We start from the raw sequence: 17,701 nt of genomic DNA, 5'->3' as shown, positions 1-17,701 counted from the left end.
GTTAGCAAGTTGCTTATTGATCTGAACAGAGATGCTTAAAATTGGGCTGGAAGTTTGAAGTTTGGTAGATTTTAGATTGCTGTTAATTGAAAAAACTATTTTGCTAGATTCATTTTGAGTTATCTTCTCATATGGAATGTGCTCATAAAATGCAAAGTTTTATCAAGCAGTAATTTTCTAAAAATGTATAGGTTATTGGCTTCAAATTCTGTTTTTGCTACTTATTATATGACTATACAAATCATTTAACTTCTCTCAATTTATACAAGGGTAGTTAGTAATCTAAGAATTTCAAAATTTTCAGAATTGAACAAATATGAAGAATGAAAAATATTTTAAAAATGTATAAGATAATGAGCTATAGAGAGGGTTTAAATGTAGGTTAGTTATTTAAACCTTATAAAAGTAAACTTCATAAAGATAAAACTTGAAAATCATCCTCCAGTAGTTTGAAGGTCTTTATTTTAGCTTACTGTGTTGAAAAAACATTAGTAGTTCGACTTTCATAATTTATTAGGGACTGACTAATGCTACTAATATATGATACATAATATTTACACTAAGCAGATATTAATCTTGACAGTTTAGATACATGCCATATAAATGAAGAGTATTGTCAAAGCAGTTTTGGAAAGTGATAAGTCTGTGTGAATGTTTAAGACTAAGCAACATGAGTTGAAAATACTTAATGAAATAAAAATAAAAGTAAATTTTTATCTCACCTTAATGTTTTCAATGAGTTTTTCATCTTCTGGCACACTGGGGTTAATTGCAATGACAATGCCGTCATACCCGTTGTTAATCAAATTTACCACTGAACTTTTCATTCCAGGCAAGAGATGCAAAGTTAGGAACAGAATAACATTCAGACTGAGCACCATTTTTGCTCATGTTACAATAAACCTATTGGAAATGTAAGGAGAGTATTTATGTATCTGTTAACTCAGAGATATGACTCTAGGCCCAAATGTTTGCATAAATATATTACTAAAATACCTCCATGAACTTCCTTATTTTAAAGAGTTCTTTAATTGTTAAGTAGCAATTAACAATTGCTAAGTCCCTAATGGGGACTATGCTGAACATGTATGGATTATTGTTTGTGTAGTCATCATCCTTATCATAGTGGTTATTCATTGTCTTTATTGTCATCACCATCACATAGTATTAGACATTTTCCAGTCCTGGGATCTGTTACAGAAAAGTGCTCTGTGGTAGGATAAGAAACTGAAATGAAAAGCACCATTTTGAAATGAAAATAACAGATGAAAAAGACATATTTAAAAAACAAAACAAAAATGAATAAATGAACTAGAGTGTGAATGACAGTGAATTAGGATTTCTATTCTTCCTTTAGATGGGATTCATAAAAGCAAAGTGGTTGGGAATAGCTGTGGGTCAAGGGGGAAATGGGTTTTTTTGTTACTTTCTGTGATGACTGTTTGTGTAGTTCAGTTTTCAAATAGCACTGAATACTTTAAGTCTTCATACAACTTGAAAACTTAATATGCTTCAGTTAGATTTCTTTTTTGGATTGAACACAAATCTGCCAATATTCCTTAGCTGGAAATAGTTGTACACATAGCACTGTGAGCTGGCTTCAGAGTCAGATGACTCTAAACCTGACACTTGCTTTAGGCATTTAGCAGTCATATGAGTTATAGTTGATGTACAATATTATGTAAGCTTTAGGTATATAGCATTTATATATAGCATATTACATTTATGGTTATAAAATATTTTATGCATTCCCTTTATTGTACAATATATCCTTGTAGCTTATTTATTTTGTACATAGAAGTTTATATCTCTGTTCTGCCAAAAGATTTATGGTCTGCTGAAACACTTTCATTTTTAGGCCCAGTGGACTGACCAGCAAAATAACCACTCTATACTTTAAGCAAGAAATAAGGAAGGTTATCATGTTAGTAGTAAGTTACAGTATGAGGACAAGTAATATAGAGATAGTTATATATGTGTGTATATATATCCTTGTAGCTTATTTATTTTATACATAGTCATTTGTATCTCTGTTCTGCCAAAAGACTTATGATCTGCTGAAACACTTTCAGGTTCAGAGGACTGACCAGTAAAATAACCACTCTACTCTTAAATAAGCAGGAAATAAGGAAGGTTATTATGTTAGTAATGTTACAGTATGAGGACAAATAATATAGAGATAATTATATATATATATGTACATCACCAGGGGGCTTCCCTGGTGGCTCAGATGGTAAAGAAAATGCCTGCAATACAGGAGACCTGGGTTCGATCCCTCAGTTGGGAAGTTTCCTGGAGAAGGGAATGGCAACTCACTCCAGTATTCTTGCCTAGAGAATTTCATGGAACCTGGCAGGCTCCAGTCCATGGGATCGCAATGAGTCAGAGATGACCAAGCAACTAACACACACACATATACATTGCCATAAGAAATGTGTGTGTGTGTGTCTAAATATATATATATATATATACACACACATACATACACACATCACCAAATTAGAAAAGCTTCTACATCTAGATCCAGTTTGGAGTGCTAGTTGGAAGATCCACAAGTAGTATGCTGCTGCTGCTAAGTCGCTTCAGTCGTGTCTGACTCTGTGCGACCCCATAGACGGCAGCCTATCAGGCACCCCCGTCCCTGGGATTCTCCAGGCAAGAACACTGGAGTGGGTTGCCATTTCCTTCTCCAATACAAGTAGTATAGCAAGAAACAAATATATACATCACCAAACTGGGGACATACCTACATCCAGATTCAGGCAATGCTGGAAGACCCTGGAATAGCACTCTGGAGTCCTCAACTGAGAAGTCTCAGGCAGTGTGTCCACCCACACGTGAGACTTCAAGGTGCCGTCCAAAGGAGTCCTGCTTTTATTGCCAAACTGCAAGCTGATAATCATCATGTAAATATACAGTTCTGACTAATAAGCTAAATGCTGGTATCGCTAGTCATGTCTCAGAATGTTCACTGATCCCTGGGAGCTGGCCAGATTCTCAAGGCTCAGGAAACTTCGTGACTCATTCCATTCCTTGTGACTTATTCCCTTCCGTATCTGTTAGTTCCCCAAAACTACTTTCACCATTTCTGCTGATTTGCAGCTTGTTGTGTAACTCTTCTTGGGGTCTCTGTTCAGTCAAAGGCCTATCATTGCCTCTGAAGTCTGAACAAGACTACTTCTATTACTTTCCCCAATGTTCAGCCTCAGCATTGTTTGGACTGAAGAGCATAAGAATAAGGAAAGGTCTCTTTAGCAGTTTTCCTAATGCATTAAGATAGATAACATTTCCATATGGTTAATAAGAACAGTACAATCAAGATTATCAACAGTGAGTTAAACAATGCAGAAAGCAATTTGGCTCAGTGGGAGACTGAGAAAAGAAAATGTCCTACTGAGAATGAGAAGTATGCTTTTGGACATTAATACCTACATCCATTAATTTGTTAGCTACAGTAATAGTAACAATAAAATGTTCTAATAAAGTACAGTGATGCTTATTTATAAATTCTTTTTATAAACCTGTCATTCTTTTGCTTCTTCTAAGATTTTATGTAGGAGTTCTAATGGTAAGCTAATAGTGGGGACAGATAAAGTAGGAATTAACATTTGAGTCCACAACAATTGTTCTTTTACAGGAGAGCAATAGTATGTGGTTCCTTTCTTATATAAATGATCTATATGTGCTAAACATCCTGAAAATGGAACTTCTAGCTGATAATTAGAGGTTGTGTTTAAATAATTGATTATAACGCAAATAAATTGGAAAGTGACTTCAAGAAGTATTTTATAAGATTGAGGAAAAATAGTCCATTTGATCAAGTTTTCTAATAAGCAGGATTCCCAGATATAAGAAGTCTAGCCACAAAGTAGTCCCTTGGCAGCTGTCTCACAGTCTGTTAATCAGTGGGTGTGGTTACTGAAATCCAAACAGTTTTCTGTGAAATGGGGTAACCAAAATTCTTTTCCAAAGGCAATGGTACATTATAATGCAATATAGTCCCAATGCACCAAGCTTTCTCACGTCTAGCTTTTCCTTCAGGGATTAATATATAATGATCTTTAGATATTCGTTCTTTAAATATTTTTCTCTAAGCATATACATTAGTAGACATTAGTATTTCTTGGGCTTTATCCTTTTGAACAAGGTAATACAATGCTTGATTAGAATACATAGTCCATTTAAACTTTTAAATTATATGTACAGTTTGATCTAATCTATTAATGAATCATTGAACAATTGTAAGAAACTTTTATCATAATCTTAACTGAGCTAATATGGTTTGAAAGTAGTAGGTATCCATTTAGTATTAATAGTTAAAGCTTGGGCTATATCTTTATCAGTGTGTTATAATCTAGATGCTAAAGTCTCTACATTCATAGAATTCACTAAGCCTATCACAGTGCCAGTAGTCCCTAATAGAATATCATACCATGCTCATTTTATTTGCATTTAGATTGAATGGGAAAGGTTATATTAAATTGTAGTATTAATTTCTGGTAATGATGGCCTACCTGGGTACATGATTGAGGAATCTTAACAAATGAATGAAATAAAACATCAGATGAGAATCTAAGACAGTAACAAGATCCATCAAGGTGCCTCTTTCACTACTCTGTGAGTTATTAAACCATATTAATGAGAAAACTTCTGTTAAAGGTACCTTTTGTGTAATATTTCCATTGTGTAGATGTAGAATAGTAGTATTTTTACAGGAATTTATAATACTTTATTGGGAAGGTTCACTGGAGGAGAACATGGCGACCCACTCCAGTATTCTTGCGTTGAGAATCCCCATGGACAGAAGAGCCAGACAGGCTACCGTCTATGGTGTTGCAAAGAGTTGGGCACAATGGAGCAACTAAGCACAGCACATAATACTTTGTACTCGTTGTTCAACAGTATTGTTGGAAGGAATTTCTGATATACTACAGCATGTTATGGGCTTCCCAGGTGGCACTAGTGGTAAAGAACCCCCTGCCAATTCAGGAGATTCAGGAGATGCAGGTTTGATCCCTGGTTCAGGAAGATCTGGAGGAGGGCATGGCAGCCCACTCCAGTATTCCTGCCTGGAGAATCCCATGGACAGAGGAGTCTGGTGGGCTACAGTCCATAGGGTCGCAGAATCAGACACAACTGAAGCAACTTAACACACACACACAAGTTTGTCATAGCTTTCCTTCCAAGTGGAAAGCATCTTTTAATTTTGTGGCTTCTGACATTGCCCACAATGATTTTGGAGCCCAGGAAAATAAAATATGCCACTGTTTTCACTTTTTCCCCATCTATTTCCCATGAAGTTATGGGACTGGATGCCATGATCTTAGTTTTTTGAATATTGAGTTTTAGGCGAGCTTTTTCATTCTTCTATTTCACCTTTATCAAGAGGCTCTTTAGTTCCTCTTCATTTTCTTCCATTAGGGTGGTATCATCTGCATATCTGAGGTTGTTGATGTTTCTCCCCAAAATTTTGATTCCAGCTTGTGCTTCATCCAGCCCGGCATTTCACATGATGAACTCTGCATGTAAATTAAATAGGCAGGTTGACAACATAAAGCCTTGACGAACTCCTTTTCCTATTTGGAACCAGTCTGTAGTTCCATGTCGAGTTCTAACTGTTGCTTCTTGACCTGCATACAGGTTTCCCAGAAGGCAGGTAAGTTGGTCTGGTATTCCCATCTCTTTAAGAATTTCTACAGTTTGTTGTGATTCACAGAGTCAAAGGCTTAAGCGTAGTCAATGAAGCAGAAGTAGATGTTTTTCTGGAATTCCCTTGCTTTCTCTGTGACCCAATGGCTGTTGGCAATTTGGTCTCTAAATTGGCACTTTGGCAATTGGTTGGCAGTTTGGCCTTTTTTAAAACCACAAAGCTCCAATATTTTGACCACCTGATGTGAAGAACTGACTCATTGGAAAAGACCCTGATGCTGGGAGAGATTGAAGGCGGGAGGAGAAGGTGACGACAGAGGATGAGATGGTTGGATGGCATCACCGACTCAATGGACATGAGTTTGAGTAAACTCCTGGAGTTGATGATGGACAGGGAGGCCTGGCATGGTGCAGTCCATGGGATCGCAGAGTTGGACACGACTGAGTGACTGAACTGAACTGACTGTATATCTGGAAGTTCTCAGTTCAGAGCCTTGAGGGCTTAATAAAATTGTAAGAGAAGAAGAAGTCATACAACATACAGAAGCTTGAGTCCACAGGTTATTAGTGTCCACCCCTGAACAAACAGGTTTTGTCCAAAAAAGTCAGGTAGAACAGGACAGTCTTCGTTTGCAGAGCAGGTGAAGTTATCTTAATATAACAAGTTGAATGTCTCCATCTAAAGTTTCCATTTTTGTGTCCCTTTGATCATAGCATAGATGCTGGGGTTGAGGCTTGGTTTGTGATCCACATTACAGTTAGACTTTCAAAAACAATCTATTCCCAAGAATAACAATGATTTAATGGGATATATTTACATCTTTCTTGTCCAGGGATCATTTCTTACATGGTGCTATCCTTCCCCTGTGCAGTTACACCAGCAGGTATGAGGACCGTTAGGTTACTTCACTCAGACTGTAGCTAAAATTGAGTTACATTCATTTGTGGATCCAACTCCTCCACCTTCTTGAACAGTTAACAAAGTGAGAGGTTCTCTTTTTTTTTTTTTTAATTTTTCAATACAGTAGGGGAGAATAAAAATGGACTACCATGTTTATTAATAAACAAATCATTACTTTCATGCTGTAAAATTATTTTAATATCTCCCTGATAATCAGGGTCACTTACTCCCCCTTAAACACAAATACCTTTAAGGGCTAGACTAGATAATTCTTTAATTAGTCCAAAGTGTTCAGGAGGTATCTTTATGCCAATACCAGTTGAAACAGCACAGATTATTCTTTTTGTAAGTCTTTGTTCAGTTATAGAGTACAAATCAAGTCCTGTGGCCTCAGGAGTGGCTCAAATAGCAATTACTTAAACTTCATGAGGGCTCTTATAAAAACCAGAGAACTAACTTGAATACTGTCCTCGACATCTTGAATAACAGACCCATCAGTTCAGTTCAGTCGCTCAGTTGTGTCCAACTCTTTGCGACCCCATGAATTGCAGCACGCCAGGCCTCCCTGTCCATCACCAACTCCTGGAGTTCACCCAAACTCATGTGCATCAAGTCGGTGATGCCATCCAGCCATCTCATTCTCTGTTGTCCCCTTCTCCTCCTGCCCCCAATCCCTCCCAGCTTCAGGGTCTTTTCCAATGAGTCAACTCTTCGCATGAGGTGGCCAAAGTATTAAAATCTCAGCCTCAAAATCAGTCCTTCCAATGAACACCCAGGACTGGTCTCCTTTAGGATGGACTGGTTGGATCTCCTTGCAATCCAAGGGACTCTCAAGAGTCTTCTCCAACACCACATTTCAAAAGCATCAATTCTTCGGTGCTCAGCCTTCTTCACAGTCCAACTCTTACATCCATACATGACCACTGGAAAAACCATAGCCTTGACTAGATGGACCTTTGTTAGCAAAGTGATATCTCTGCTTTTTAATATGCTATCTAGGTTGGTCATAACTTTCCTTCCAAGGAGTAAGCGTCTTTAAATTCCATGGCTGCAGTCACCATCTGCAGTGATTTTGGAGCCCAAAAAAATAAAGTCTGACACTGTTTCCACTGTTTCCCCATCTATTTCCCATGAAGTGATGGGACCAGATGCCTAGAGGGGAACCTGAAACTCCCCTGATGAGAATGACTATACCAAATCTACAATTCATTGAACAACATTTATCCAGAAGCAACTGAATATTAATCTTTTAGTAAGAAGAGATTTTCCTATTACCTGGAGCATTAGCACTGAGTTACACAAATCTTCTAAATATTAACACATTTTATCTCCAAGCCACAAGCTGATAATCATCAGCTTAAGTGCAAATATGCAACTTTGGCTGTTATGTTCAATGCTGCCATCTCTAGTTGAAAGTCTCAGCATGTTCACTCCTTCCTGGGAATTGGCCATATTCCCAAGGCTGAAGAAGCTTCGTGACTTACTGATTTTCTTATCTGTTGGTTCCCAAGACCTACTTTCACAATTTCTGGTTAGCAGCTTAATATGTAACACCTTTCAGGATCTCTGTTCAGCCAAATGCCTGTTTTTGCCTTTGAAGCCTGTAATGATTTCCCCAATAGTCTCTTAATCCCATACCCTTTCTTGTCTGACCCTTCTTCCCTGATCCAGTTGATAATTATTAGTTCTCTGTATCTGTGAATCTGTTTCTTTTTTGTTATATTCACTAGTTTGTTGCATTCTTTCTATTTCATATGTAAATGAAAGTCTTTCTCTGACTTATTTCACTTAGCATAATATCCTCTAGGTCTATCCATGTTGTCACAAATGGAACGATTTCATTCTCTTTTATCACTAAGTAATAGTACTTTACATGTTTATACCACATCTTCTTTATCCATTCATTTATTAATCGGCTCTTAGGTTGCTTCCCTATTTTGGCTATTGTAAAAAATGCTGAACATAGGGGTGAACATAGGGGTGCATATATCTTTTCTATTTCATGTTTTTCTTTTCTTTGGATAAAGATCCAGGAGTGGAATTGCTTGATCATTTGGTAGTTCTGTTTTTTAAATTTTTGATGAATGTCCATCCTGTTTTCCATAATGGCTGCTCAGTGTTTTGCTCTTTAAGAGTACAAAAATGAGTAAAACATAGGCGCTGCCTTTAAAGAACTTGCAGATTTGGGATCTGAATTCAGACCATCCAGTTACGGGATTCGCAAGTGGATCAGTGGTAAAGAATCTGCCTGCCAGTGCAGGAGGTGCAAGAGACACAGGTTTGATCCCTAGGTTGGTAAGATCCTCTGGAGAAGGAAATGACAACCCACTTCAGTATTCTTGCCAGGAAAATCCTATGGACGGAGGAGCCTGATGGGCTACAGTTGGTGGGTTTGCAAAGAGCTGGATATAACTTGAGTGACTGAACAGGCATGTATCCAGTTTCAGAATGTATGTTTTTAAAGTATATGTAACATATACTGCTTTTCAAAAAGGTGAATTAGAGAGTATCTCCTAGAAAATTAGATTGAAAGCAGTTTCTTTTTGTTTATATTACAAACTAGTACTTGATAGTACAAGATCCAAGTGAATGTGGATTGTTATGACCAGTTGTTATAAATAAACAGAATTTTTATCTTGTTTGAATTTTAGATTGAATAATGGAATTTTCAAAAGACTCTTTTGTCATGAATATTTCAGGTTAAGTAAAAGTCTTTCAGAATTTAATTATTCATTTTTTTGTTATTTTGAGGACAAAAAACCTTTCCAATAAACAATCCTTAAGTTGAAATTGTAATGGTTAAAAGAGGTGAAAAAAATCATATTGTCATCAAATTACAAAAACTTAATCTCTAATAAAGCTTCTTTTAATGATCTTTATTAAAATTTACGTCTTTATTCTTTTCCTATTGTCTCTTCTCCTGAAAGATATTTTTCTGGATGCCTCACAGTAGTGTTGCAAAAAAATTTTTTTATATACTATCTTTGAAAGAGTTACATAAAATGAGTTAAAAGCAAATGCCATTCTTTGTAATGTGAGATATAAAGAAGGAAATGTTAACAGAGTTCACTGAGAGGGTAACAGGCGGGAAGGCCAGGGGTCTCCAAACAGAGGAAATAGGCTGCAAGTGTCAGACATTTTTTATCTCTCTTAAGCAGCAAGAGGAAACAACTAGCGATATTTTATCCTCTTCTTTATACAAATTTACAGAAAAATGTCTATTTCTGCTTTACTGACTATGCCAAAGCCTTTGACTGTGTGGATCACAATAAACTGTGGAAAATTCTTCAAGAGATGGGAATACCAGACCACCTGACCTGCCTCTTGAGAAATCTGTATGCAGGTCAGGAAGCAACAGTTAGGACTGGACATGGAACAACAGACTGGTTCCAAATAGGAAAAGGAGTACGTCAAGGCTGTATATTGTCACCCTGCTTATTTAACTTATATGCAGAAGAAGCACAAGCTGGAATCAAGATTGCCAGGGGAAATGTCAATAACCTCAGATATGCAGATGACACCACCCTTATGGTAGAAAGTGAAGAGGAACTCAAAAGCCTCTTGATGAAAGTGAAAGAGGAGAGTGAAAAAGTTGGCTTAAAGCTCAACATTCAGAAAACGAAGATCATGGTATCTGGTCCCATCACTTCATGGGAAATAGATGGGGAAACAGTGGAAACAGTGTCAGACTTTATTTTTTGGGGCTCCAAAATCACTGCAGATGGTGATTGCAGCCATGAAATTAAAAGACGCTTACTCCTTGGAAGGAAAGTTATGACCAACATAGGTAGTATATTCAAAAGCAGAGACATTACTTTGCAAACAGAGGTCTGTCTAGTTAAGGCTATGGTTTTATGGCCCAGGATGACTCCTCTGCTGCCAAGATTATCCCAAAATACATCTTATGGATGAGGGGCCTGGTGCCATTCTGAGTTTTAAGACATTCCTTTCTTTCATTAACAGATGGGGGAGCCCGGTTGGCTTCCATCTATGGAATCGCACAGATTCGGACACGACTGAAGTGACTTAGCAGCAGCAGCAGCAGCAGCAGTGACTATATAACATCCAGCTGAAGAATAGCAGGAGGGTACTCTTTCTGCCCTCTTCTGATGCCTATGTCAGAAGCTTTCTCGATCTCCTTTATACTTTAATAAAATTTTATTACACAAAAGCTCTGAGCGATCAAGCCTCGTCTCTGGCCCAGGATTGAATTCTCCTCCGGAGGCCAAGAATCCTGGCTTTTCATGGTTCAACAACAACCTTTCATCACCTGTGGGTACAGTACACTGGTTCAGAGATTTATGAACCATCACAACCTCACACACCCACTTATGCTACAGTCCAACCATTCTTAGATGTTATAGTTAATAGAATTTCAGTTTTGTTCAGATGTTTTCAATTTTCACATGACTGGAATAAAGGTCACACCTATCTCAAGCTCAGGGGTAAATCCAGGTTGATCTAAGCCCATAGTCTTCAAGTGTGGTTTGCAGACCCATGAACTGTGAACTTCCTGATGTTCAAGCTGGTTTTAGAAAAGGCAGAGGAAACAGAGATCAAATTGCTAACATCCGCTGAATCATCGAAAAAGCAAGAGAGTTCCAGAAAAACATCTATTTCTGCTTTATTGACTATGCCAAAGCCTTTGACTGTGTGGATCACAATAAACTGGAAAATTCTTCAAGAGATGGGAATACAGACCACCTGACCTGCCTCTTGAGAAATCTGTATGCAGGTCAGGAAGCAACAGTTAGAACTGGACATGGAACAACAGACTGGTTCCAAATAGGAAAAGGAGTATGTCAAGGCTGTATATTGTCACCCTGCTTATTTAACTTCTCTGTAGAGTACATCATGAGAGACGCTGGACTGGAAGAAACACAAGCTGGAATCAAGATTGCTGGGAGAAATATCAATAACCTCAGATATGCAGATGACACCACCCTTATGGTAGAAAGTGAAGAGGAACTCAAAAGCCTCTTGATGAAAGTGAAAAGGAGAGTGAAAAAGTTGGCTTAAAGCTCAACATTCAGAAAACGAAGATCATGGCATCCGGTCCCATCACTTGATGGGAAATAGATGGGGAAACAGAGGAAACAGTGTCAGACTTTATTTTTTGGGGCTCCAAAATCACTGCAGATGGTGATTGCAGCCATGAAATTAAAAGACGCTTGCTCCTTGGAAGAAAAGTGATGACCAACCTAGATAGCATATTCAAAAGCAGAGACATTACTTTGCCGAATAAGGTCCTTCTAGTCAAGGCTATGGTTTTTCCTGTGGTCATGTATGGATGTGAGAGTTGGACTGTGAAGAGGGCTGAGCGCCGAAGAATTGATGCTTTTGAAGTGTCGTGTTGGAGAAGACTCTTGAGAGTCCCTTGGACTGCAAGGAGATCCAACCAGTCCATTCTGAAGGAGATCAACCCTGGAATTTCTTTGGAAGGAATGATGCTAAAGCTGAAACTCCAGTACTTTGGCCACCTCATGAGAAGAGTTGACTCATTGGAAAAGACTCTGATGCTGGGAAGGATTGGGGGCAGGAGGAGAAGGGGACGACAGAGCATGAGATGGCTGGATGGCATCACTAACTCAATGGGTGTGAGTCTGAGTGAACTCCAGGAGTTAGTGATGAACAGGGAGACCTGGCGTGCTGCGATTCATGGGGTCACAAAGAGTCAGACACAACTGAGTGACTGGACAGAACTGAACTGAACTGAACTGAACTGAAAGGTCCAAGACCCTTTCAGAGGATGTAAAAGATCAAAACTGTTTTGATGATGATACTAAGAAGTTATAGTATTTGTATTTTATAAACTTGTTAACATTGATAATGCAGAGGGTGTAGAGGATAAAACTGCTGGAAGCTTAGCAGAAATATAAGTAGAGACACCAACCTGTACTTAAAATCATTGAATTATTTACTGCTGTATACTTGCAGTATAAAATAATGCCTCTTTCACTTAAGAGTGGAATTGATGAAGCAGTAAAAGTTAATTGTATTAAATTTCTAACCTTGAACACACTTTTTTATATTCTTTGTGATGGTATAGCACTTCTGCTACATGGCAAAGCTGATGTTTGTACTCTAGGAAAACTACTTGGACAAAATGTGCAAGGTTTTCATAAACACCACTTCTTCCTTGACAAACTGTGGTTATACAGACACACATATTTGGCAAATACTTTCTCAAAATGTCATGCAGAAGAATACAACCAACAATATTTGTTGACAGTGATAAAATTTGAGCTTTTAAAAATTAGAATTTGGAAAACATATCTGTTATTGCAAATAGTTTAAAGACTTTTCTCATAATGTTGGTAGTGGGTGGTATTAATTGATGTGAGTTTTTGATATTATATAATGAAATATGTGAACATTTATAAGATTTGCCTAACTCACTGCATCAGTATTTTCCAAGTCATCAGAGCATGATATTAAAAATCATGCAAATGTAAAAGATCAATTCAAAATATAAGATATACAAAGTGATAATAAGAGTATCAATTTACTTGATTTGTGATATTTTCTAAATCAGTGCATGTTTGAAAACATTTATAAAATTTCGGTAAAATCAGTATCACATAAAATTTAAATACCAACTAATAAATATGTGATTTTAATAGTATCTTTTCATTAAAGTACTCAAGAAGCCTTATTAATAAACAATAAACTGTTTCTAAGAAGACATAATTGGCTTACATTTTAGCTATTCTTGCTTTAACAACCAAGAAAGATTTTTTATTGATGTTATATTTGTTAAACTTATGGATAACATGTGAAGAATAGTTTAAAAAATTTGAAAGAAGAGGAGAACCAAGGAACTGATACAGTATTAGATCACCTAATCATAGTTGTCTATCAGTAATCAATATTTGCTACTTCCTTGCTCATTTAAGTAGTTTGATACTTATATACATACATACATAGACATATACACTAAAATATTGGCATAATGGGTTGAGAAGACAATTTATAATATAGCAAAAAAATCATTTTGAAAATTAAATATTTTGTAATACATTCTGATTAAACTTCTTTTGCAAAAGAAATTTAGTAAAGTGGCACTTGGAAATATTTTTGAAGTATTCCATAGGCATCAAGGGTATTTGCTATGACCAGTGTGTTCTCTTGGCAAAACTCTTAGCCTTTGCCCAGCTTCATTTTGTATTCCAAGGCCAAACTTATCTGTTACTCCAGGTATCTCTTGACTTCCTATTTTGCATTCCAATCCCCAGAGGACATCTTGTTTTGGTGTTAGTTCTAAGAGGTCTTGTAGGTCTTTATAGACCTACAACTTCTTTGGCATAGTGGTTGGCATAGACTTTGATTACTGTGGTGTTGAATGGTTTGCCTTGGAAATGAACTGAGATCATTCTGTCATTTTTGAGATTACGCAACTGAATGCAGAGTTCTAGGGAACAGAAAGGAGAAATAAAAAGACCTGCTTATTTATTATTGCAATGTGAACAATGCAAAGAAATGGAGGAAAACAACAGAATGGGAAAGACTAGAGACCTCTTCAATAAAATTAGAGGTACCAAGGGAACATTTCATGCAAAGATGGGCAACAAAAAGGACAGGAATGGCAAGGACCTAACAGAGGCAGAAGAGATTAAGAGGTGGCAAGAGTACGCAGAAGAACTGTACAAAAAAGATCTTAATGACTGGTTTAACCATGATGGTGCAGTTACTCACCATCCTGGGTACTAGATATCCTGGAGTGTGATGTCAAGTGGGCCTTAGGAAGCATTACTATGAACAAAGCTAGTGGAGGTGATGGAATTCCAGCTGAGCCTTTTCAAATTCTAAAAGATGATGCTGTTAAAGTGCTTCACTCAATATACCAGCAAATTTGGAAAACTCAGCAGTGGCCACAGGACTGGAAAAGGTCAGTTTGCATTCTAATCCCAAAGAAGGGCAGCACCAAATGAATGTTCAAACTGCCAGACAATTGCACTCATTTCACATACTAGCAAGGTAATAGTTAAAATCCTTCAAGCTAGGCTTCAGCAGAATGTGAACCAAGAACTTGCAGAGGTACAACCTGGGTTTAGAAAAGGCAGAGAAACCAGAGATCAAATAGCCAACATCCACTTGATCATAGAGAAAGTGAAGGAATTCCAAAAAACATCTGCCTCTACATCATTGGCTATGCTAAAGCCTTTGACTGCTTAGATCACAACAAACTGTGGAAAATTGTTAAACAGATGGGAATACCAGACCAGCTTACTTGTCTCTTGAGAAATCTGTAACGTATGCAGGTCAAGAAGCAACTGTTAGAACCAGACATGAACAACAGACTGGTTCAAAATTGAAAAAAGAGTAGGTCAAGGCTATATATTATCACCCTGCTTATATGCAGAGTGCATCGTGAGAAATGCCAGGCTGGAAGCAAGATGGAATCATAAGCTGAAATCAAGATTTCCATAAGAAATATCAACAACCTCAGGTACGGAGATGATACCACTCTAATGGCAGAAAATGAAGAGGAACTACCCAGAGGGATGGTACGAGGAGGGAGAAGGGAGGAGGGTTCAGGATGGGGAACATGTGTATACCTGTGGTGGATTCATGTTGATGTATGGCAAAACCAATACAATATTGTAAAGTAATTAACCTCCAATTAAGATAAATAAATTTATATTAAAAAAAATAAAGAGCCTCTTGATGAGGGTAAAAGAGGAGAGTGAAAAACCTGGCTTAAAATTCAGCATTAAAAAACCAAAGATCATGGCATCCGGTCCCATCACTTTGTGGCAAATAGATGGGGAAAAAGTGGAAACAGTGGCAGATTTTATTTTCTTGGGCTTTGAAATCACTGTGAATGGTGACTGCAGAAATGAAATTAAAAGATTCTTCCTCCTTGGAAGCATCCCTGGGCTTCCCTGGTGGCTCAGAGGTTAAAGCGTCTGCCTCCAATGTGGGAGACCTGGGTTCGATCCCTGGGTTGGGAAGATCCCCGGGAGAAGGAAACGGTAACCCACTCCAGTACTCTTGCCTGGAGAATCCCATGGACGGAGAAGCCTGGTAGGCTACAGTCCATGGGGTCGCAAAGAGTCGGACATGACTGAGCGACTTCACTTCGCTTCACTTCACTTCTTCCTTGGAAGAAAAGCTATGACAAAGCTAGACAGCATATTAAAAAGCAGAGACATCTCTTTGCCGACAAAGGTCCATATAGTGAAAGCAGTAGTTTTTCCAGTAGTCATGTAGGATGTGAGAGTTGGGTCATAAAGAAGGCTGACCATTGAAGAATTGATGCTTTTGAACTGTGGTGCTGGAGAAGACTCTTGAGAGTCCTTTAAACTGCAAGGAGATCAAACCAGTCAATCCTAAAGAAATCAGTCCTGACTATGCATTGGATGGACTGATGCAGAAGCTGAAGCTTCAATACTTTGGCTACCTGATGCAAAGAGCCAACTCACTGGAAAAGACCCTGGTGCTGGGAAAGACCAAGGGCAGGAGGAGAAGGGGGCGACAGAGGATGAGATGGTTGGATGGCATCACTGACTCAATGGACATGAGTTTGAACAAACTCCAGGAGACAGTGAAGGAAAGGGAAGCCTGGCAAGCTGCAGTCCCTGAGGTCGCAGAGTTGGACATGACTTGGCTACTGAACAACAACAACAAATAGGCATCTGGGAGACCAGTATTTGAGGTTTGTATATGCTACTAATTTACTTTCTATACACTATGTCAATTTGTATAAGCCTCTAGTTCCTCGTTTATAACATAAATTTAGATCTACCTCTAAGACTTTTCATGGAAATTGAATGCAAATGTGAGTACTGTTTGTATATACAAAATTCTATTCAAATAGAAAGCATTGTTATATGGGCTAATAAATGGGGTGCCCATTTATTATAATAATAAATAGTACTACAGGTCGATTCCATACAATAAAGCTAAGAACTCAAGTGTGGATCTTGGTCTATGAAGAGAACTCCCTGTTTGGAAGTCATAAGATTTGAATAGGTTTTAAAATATTACTGGTACATTCATGCTGGAAGTAACATTATTTTCTGATATCAACTCTAGTAATACATATGCTAAACATATTTTATCTGAGTTTAAGGTCCATCGTTTCCAACCATAAAATATTCTCTGTGTGATACTAATTGTTCTATATACAAATAAAATCTGCAGGAGCAGTTTTTCTTGTGGTCAGCTTTAACTTGCTAAGCTAACAGACTGGGCTTATGACCATCAGGCAGTTCTCTTGCCATTTATTCTCTTCCAATAGTTTTAAAGTTATATGCTCTATTTCTGTTTGTTTACTGTGGTGTTCATTGTGGTGGACTCTATCATTGCAGAGCAGAGGTTCTAGGGTGTGTGGGTTCAGTAGTTGTTGTCCATAAGGCATAGTGTACATAGTTCCCACGGCATGTGGAACCTTTGGTTCAGGGATTGAATCCATGTCCCCTGCATTGGCAGGCAGATTCTTAACCAGTGGACCACCATCAGGGAAGTCCCCGCATGTCTAAATAAGAGTTAATTTTTGTTGTGTAAGTAATCTTTGTTTGTATTTACTTGTATTTTGGCTAATTTTGTTCTTAATTCCTTTTTATTTCTCAGATCTATCTAGGGTCACTTTCCTTACTCTTCAGTATATCCTTTATCATTTTTTTCCTCAGTTTTTGTTTTCCTGAAATATCTTTACTTCTTCCTCATTCCTAAAACTATTTCCCCTGTGTATAGTATTCTAGTTTGATAATTATTTTCTCTTAGCATAATGAAAAATTTAACTATCTTCTGCCTCCCATTTTTGCAGTTAAGAAGTTACCAGTTAGTCTAATTGTTATTTTAGGAAGCATTCTGTTTTTTGTCTCTATTTAATATTATGCCCCTTCACTGTGATGTATTTCAGAGTATACTTTATCTATCTTGTTTGGAACATTTAAAAAATTATTTATTTTTAATTGAAAGATAATTGCTTTACATAATTTTGTTGTTTTCAGTCACATCAACAAGAATCAGCCATAGGTGCATCCGTGTTCCCTCCCTCCCGAAACTCCCTCCCATCTCCCTCTGCGTCTCTCCCTTTGAGATTGTTACAGAGCCCCTGTTTGAGTTCCCTGACTCATACAGCAAAAGCCCATGGCCATCTATTTTACATATGGTATTGTAAGTTTCCATGTTACTCTTTCCATA

General features: G+C 37.7%; 1 protein-coding gene and 1 long non-coding RNA gene across 3 annotated transcripts in view; one reads left to right on the top strand and one right to left on the bottom strand.

Moving 5' to 3' along the window:
* Nucleotides 1-2,973, bottom strand: part of LOC101116002 (calcium-activated chloride channel regulator 1-like) — a 30,366-nt gene extending 27,393 nt beyond the window's left edge. Inside the window, exons 1-2 of one of the 2 annotated variants that reach the window (XM_004002159.5) lie at nucleotides 2,747-2,973; nucleotides 723-903 (exon numbers count right to left, since the gene is read on the bottom strand). In XM_004002159.5, the coding sequence (XP_004002208.3) occupies nucleotides 723-881 (159 nt within the window). In that variant the 5' untranslated portion in view covers nucleotides 882-903; nucleotides 2,747-2,973. The remainder of the gene's footprint in view (nucleotides 1-722; nucleotides 904-2,746) is intronic. The other variant, XM_042250662.2, reaches the window with a different exon arrangement.
* LOC105609232 (uncharacterized) overlaps nucleotides 1-11,190 on the top strand; it is a 132,060-nt gene extending 120,870 nt beyond the window's left edge. Inside the window, exon 8 of the long non-coding RNA XR_006060011.2 lies at nucleotides 10,514-11,190. This is a non-coding gene — a long non-coding RNA (uncharacterized LOC105609232). The remainder of the gene's footprint in view (nucleotides 1-10,513) is intronic.
* The last annotated feature ends 6,511 nt before the right edge of the window (nucleotides 11,191-17,701 follow it).

The sequence above is a fragment of the Ovis aries genome, chromosome 1 (genome assembly GCF_016772045.2).
Source record: "Ovis aries strain OAR_USU_Benz2616 breed Rambouillet chromosome 1, ARS-UI_Ramb_v3.0, whole genome shotgun sequence".
Classification (NCBI taxonomy): Eukaryota; Metazoa; Chordata; class Mammalia; order Artiodactyla; family Bovidae; genus Ovis; species Ovis aries.
The sequence above is the reverse complement of the archived record's forward strand: the minus strand, read 5'-3'. Positions and strand labels throughout refer to the sequence as shown.